We start from the raw sequence: 6,000 nt of genomic DNA on the forward strand, positions 1-6,000 counted from the left end.
TGGAGGGACATCGGAGGTCCTCGAGCAGTTTGCAGTATGTCATAGATGGAAAGATTCCATGATGCTAGGAATGAAGTACTGTTCAGTGAGGGGTGGCAGACAGCTAAAGCAAATCTTTATCAACAATAAATGTAAAAATTGTATTGGTGAGCGGATGATTCGGAAGAACGTGAACTGGGGGCAATTGATTGTCTCACACGTGGAAACAGTCATAGCAGCAGCGGCACGTCTAACATCAAAAGCTGACAGAGAACTCATTCATAGATGGGAGAATGTTTCCAAGTCCTATGCCTTCAGGTGCACAAGAATTAACTGGTATAATTTTACGACTTTATTTAAGTTTTACATAGTAGAGCAAGAAATACTAATGACCCTACCAGCAGAATCAGTCCTGCACTATGGGATCCCAGAATGGGTGAGTTTATGACAGACAAGGTAGAACACTTTAGACATTTGAAAACTCCTTAAACAACATCACCTACAGATATAGCTGGTAATACAAACCATATAATGGGTTTGCCGACAGGGTTTCCATAAAAGTTTTCAATGATGTGCTGAATTTAATATATAATTGGATCTGAAGCTCTTTTTAATAACTAATAAATAAACCTGATATAAGAATGAAACCTGATATTACACCTCAAAAGCTGAATTCCAAAATTGCTTTAAATATACTTTTAAAAATTGGAAATGTCAATCTACTGTCGTTCAATTGTGACACATGCACTCACTTTACCTGTTCGGCACAGGGAGCACTTCACCTCTCAGTACAATTGGAAACATCGACCAGGCCCATTTTCAGCCATCTGTTATTTAGAGATGGCAAAATGAAGTTGCATGTGAGAACCGCTGCGGAGGATGCAGCTGAAGTACATAGAAACTTATTTTAGCATTATACTTCGTGTTGATAGTTTTATTTGTTCCTGAAGTTTTCTGATTGCATATATTATGGGGACGAGGGGGTGGTGTGGTGTGTTGTGGGAGGTGCTTACCTCAAAAAAGCAGATATTGCTTGCAGCTGACTGTCCGTCTGTTATGTTCCTTTCCCAAACTCGAAAAATAAAACTTTGAAAATCAGAAGGCCTATTTCTAAAGCTATTCAAGTGTATTCAAAGTTGTTCATTTATTTCAGTAAATGTTAATATTTAAAAGGATATGGAGTTGGCACTACTTTCACAATATTTCTGTCGGTTGACCAGGTGAAAGTTAGTACTCATAAGCAACCTAAACATTTAATTCATTTCTTGTTTAAACCTTTTTGCTTGCTGAAAACCTGAAAATTCGCAAACATGAAATCTAGGTGAAGAATGAATGAGTAAGTTGAAGTTCATGAAAGCATTAATATGAAGGAAAATATTTCCTTTGAAAAACAGGTGAAATATTTTGGTCGTGACCCCACAGATGGAAGGATGAGGCTTTCTCGCAAAGTGCTACAGTCTCCAGTTACAACAGTAGTTAAAAACCTGAGTGACAAAAATAGCATTGTAATCGGAGCAAGAGATTCTGCATCATCCAGTGCTTCCTCATAATCATGTTGAAACCATCAGAATCACATGTGGAAGCTTGAAAAACTCTTCAAGCTAAACAGACATTTATTTTAACATAACAAGCTAGAAATTATTGTAATATATATTTTCTATATATATATAGACCAGTACTATATAAATTCATTTTATATGTTCTTTTCCTCAATTGATATTGTAATTGTCAATAATGTTTTTGGTGTAATAAAATGTTGGTACTAGGAAGATTGAGCTGCTTTATGACAAGTATTTCCAAAATACCCAAGAAAATAGATTAAGATGAAGCAAAAAGATTTTAATTATTTTTATTCAGTATTATTTATATAATTTCAAAAACAGTTACTGGGGGCTGGAATTCTTCCCAGACATTTCTAGTTAATTCCACAAGTCAAAGCCCAAATTGGTGGGAGCGGCCCTAACTGGGCAAGCAGTAGGATCTGTATTAGTAATTTGTGTGATTTTTAGCTGAATAAACAACAGCAGAAACCAGTGCACACTTGGGGCAGGGTAGGGTTGGGAAGACAATCCTTAAGTATCTGGGCTTTGGATCTGCTGACCAGAACTCCTGCAGGTATAGATTTCTCTCTAGTTTGGTTTGAAGATTCTTAAACATAACAAGTTTTCACACATGTCCAAAAGAAACCGCTCACCCACCTGCCTATTCATAGTACTTCTTAACCAACCAGTTTGCCTGCCTGCTTGGCCCAAATCATTCCTGGCTCAGCTGCGCTCCCACCCAGAGTTTTTCCTCGCCTGCCTATTCGCTTGCTCACACACCCCTGCTGTTTCCCAGCAGCCAGCCCCAAGTTCTTCTTTTGAGCTGAGTTCTGATGAAAGATCACTGACCTGAAACGTTAACTTTGCTTCTCTCTCCACAGATGCTGCCAGACCTGCTGAGTATTTTCGGTGTTATTTCAGATTTCCAGCATCTACAGTATTTTGCTTTTATTACCCAAATTCTTCTCGTCTGTTTGGCTCTGTCCTTCTCGGCAGAAATGAATGTGAATGAGAAGTGGAGAAGAATGACTTTTTGCAGAATTGCCCATACAAATCTCTTCAGTGAGAAGAGGATGAGGGTTGAGTTTCTTTTTAGATTTAACCAAAATAAATAGAAAACTACTGAATTAGATTATATTTAGTAATAATTATTCTTGAGGATACATAAATGATGTATGACTTTAAACTTTCTGTGCTGCCCAGGTTCTAGTATGGAGTTATTAACCTTTTCAACTCATGTACAAACGGTTCCCATGCTAATGATCATTAATGAGTCACTGAATTAGCATGCAAGTGCAGATTGCCCAGCTGAAATTTTAAACCGTATGATTTGACTCCTGTTGCCTGACAGATTGTTTAGACCAGCAAACATGATGCCAATGTTTACATGAGGCTGACCCTGGAAATTTTCAGTTTTGCTGCTCATGGCAGTGGGTGGATGTGAACTGTGCTCCCCTGTACTTCTGATGGGGCTACAGTTGAATGGGCAATTCAGGCTTATATGTGTGTGTTTGTCTGTGTGTCTCCCTTTCTAACTGGCTGACCATTTGGTTTTTCTGTTCCTGTTTCTCTCACTATTTAAATGTCTCTTTCTAACTGAATAACTCTCTATATCTTTATCCCTTACTGTGTATATTGTTTTCCTAAGTCTATCTATCTCTTGCCCCCTTTCTGATAGTCTCTTCGCTAACCAGCTGTATGTGTATAACTGACTTTGCCTCCGTGTCATTATCTGCCTTTTTACTAGTCTCCCAGCCATTCTTTCTGTTTTTCTTGGTCTTCCATTCTTTTATAAACTGTGGCCAATTTCAGGAAAAGGTCTGAAAAATACTTCCCTGGTTCTTAAAGGCAATCCAAAAAGCTCTGGGAAGCAATGGCTACCCATGTTGTATCACTAGATATTTAACTAATGCTCCCCTCCCAGATATGTCCCAATTTCCAGATGAACATAAAACTGTACAGGATCTGAAAAAGGCACTTCTATCCATTAGACTAGACTCAAAGGTCACAGATTTGAAAGCAGGCCCTTATCTCCCATGCTTAAATAGCCCCATGTATCTATCACCCTCCTGATATTTATGATATCCTCCACTTCCATTGCATCTCTAGGTAGGTTTTTCCACACATCCATCACACTGAAGAATTTCCATCGTCATTGTTTGTTCATCTTTCTATACCTAAGATTGAATCCATGTTTCCTTGTCCTCGAGCTTGTTTAATGTTGAGAACCTATCTGGGATTTTATGAGATCCTTAACAGCTCAATAAGGTTACATCTAAGCTTCCTCTTATTTTTATTATTATTTAGAGATACAGCACTGAAACAGGCCCTTTGGCCCACCGAGTCTGTACCGACCATCAACCACCCATTTATACTAATCCTACATTAATCCCATTACCCTCTCACATCCCCACCTTCCCCCTACCTATACTAGGGGCAATTTATAATGGCAATTTATCTATCAACCTGCAAGTCTTTGGCTGTTGGAGGAAACCGGAGCACCCGGCAAAAACCCACGCGGTCACAGGGAGAACTTGCAAACTCCGCACAGGCAGTACCCAGAATCGAACCCGGGTCACTGGAGCTGTGAGGCTGCGGTGCTAACCACTGCGCCACTGTGCCGCCCATTGTAAACATCCCATAGTACAGTTGCCCAATTGCATTTATCAATTTAGTTACCATTCTTTGCACTTAAAATATATTCTATGATAATGCTTTGTTTGGTAAAAACGATTGATACAATAAACGGCTGTGATGATTCCTTGAATTGCATACACAATTTAAGACATATGCTTTCTTCCATTGCACGTTTTTCCCCATTTCCCTCCTGAAGGCAGTTATTTCAGGCCAGAGTACAGTTTCATTGGAGTCAGGCTGCTCTAGTACAGAGCTCAGTCAAGATCAATGTAGAGCTCTGAAATTACTTCAGATTTATTTCTGGAATTTCTTCTTATTAGCCGTTCATCAGTTGAGTATGTAGGCAGCAAGTGTCCTTCAATTATTTCACTGCTGGCAGGGCATCATGGCTAAATCCAATCTTGTTCACATCTGATATCAGCAGTCATGAATAGTGATCGAGAACAGGAGCCCTGGCAGGCTTTTTTTTTCCCCCTTCCTCCTACAATAGACTACTTAAAGGTTGCCTACAACCATCCTAGCTCAGCTAAGCTAATTCACGATTAAACCTAGAGCCTTTCTGGTTTGGATGGATTTATTCCAAAATTTTAAAATGAATCTTTTGAAAGAAATGTAGAATCACTTGCTTTTATATAGCACCTTTCATGACCTCATGACATCCCAAAGCACTTCAGTCAATTAAGTATTTTTGAAGTGTAGTCATTGTTGTAATGAGGAAAAATGGCAGCCAATTTGTGCACAGCAAACTCCCACAACAGCAATGAGATAATGACCAGATAATTTTTTTTAAGTGATGTAGTTGAGGGATAAATATTGACTAGATCTCTGGGAAGAATGCCTCTGTTCTTTGAAATAATGCCATGAGATCTTCTACGCCACCTGTGAGGGCAGAAGGGGCTTTGATTTAACGTCTCATCCAAAAGATTGCATCTCTGACAATGTATTGCACTCAGTATTGCACTGAATTGTCAGCCTAGTTTTGTGCTGGAGTCTCTGGAGTGGGGCTTTGGAGGAGGGTTTTTTCCTTGGCATGTTAGTCTCTGAGAAAGGCTGGTACACAAATGTTTGTGTAACAGCCCATTGTTAAGTTATGCACAATGTTGTGATGCAGCAGTCACATACTGGAATTGAGAGTTTTGGTTGGTTTTTATGATGGACTTTGCACTATGTGCCAGGGAAAGGCCCAAAACCCCTCGAGAAATCCCTCTAATTTTTAGTTAAAAGAAAAAGCAGATTGATCCCTTTATACAGCTGTCTGAAGGTGACACAATTGGGGTGTCCCTTTCTCTTTGGCAGCCAACAGTACCAAGTATCAAATCTCATGGGGCAAGTTGGGACCCAATGCACCATAATGGAACAGTTCCCACCATTTATAGTGGGTGCAATTGTGTGAACAATTTATCAGTGACATAAGATGGCCAGTATTATGTGATAGCACCAGCCTTACCCAGGATGCAGTCATCAGGAATCTGGAGGAGTAGAACTGTCATTTAAACAACCCAACCATCTAAATAGGGTAGTAAATTTCAGTTGTTGGGATTATTATGCATGAAGTTAAAATGTTTCATTTTGTTAAATGTAAATATATTTTATAAAGCATGCTTAAGTTTTTCATGTGTATTTCACTCATGCAATATTACAGGTGCCCAAAATAAATGGAGTACCTAAGACGTAATGTTCTAATTCTAATTCTAAAAAAAAAACCTGCAACTTTGAAATTAACATCAATGCAAATGGTTATCGCACTTTGGCCAGTATAGGCTTCTGCCCATTTTAAATGTGATAGTTTTTAATGGTGGGGAGTATCTGCTTGCCCTCCTACAAATCTGACTCTGCAGACACT

At 39.1% G+C, this 6,000-nt stretch overlaps 1 protein-coding gene across 2 annotated transcripts in view; it reads left to right on the plus strand.

Annotated features, from left to right (window-relative positions):
• pnpt1 (polyribonucleotide nucleotidyltransferase 1, mitochondrial) overlaps nt 1-5,775 on the plus strand; it is an 87,474-nt gene extending 81,699 nt beyond the window's left edge. For both annotated transcript variants that reach the window (XM_068044893.1, XM_068044894.1), the window contains exon 28: nt 1,374-5,775. In XM_068044893.1, coding sequence (XP_067900994.1) covers nt 1,374-1,529 — 156 coding nt within the window. In that variant the 3' untranslated portion in view covers nt 1,530-5,775. The remainder of the gene's footprint in view (nt 1-1,373) is intronic.
• Nucleotides 5,776-6,000: the final 225 nt, after the last annotated feature.

The sequence above is a fragment of the Heterodontus francisci genome, chromosome 13 (assembly GCF_036365525.1).
Source record: "Heterodontus francisci isolate sHetFra1 chromosome 13, sHetFra1.hap1, whole genome shotgun sequence".
Lineage (NCBI taxonomy): Eukaryota > Metazoa > Chordata > Chondrichthyes > Heterodontiformes > Heterodontidae > Heterodontus > Heterodontus francisci.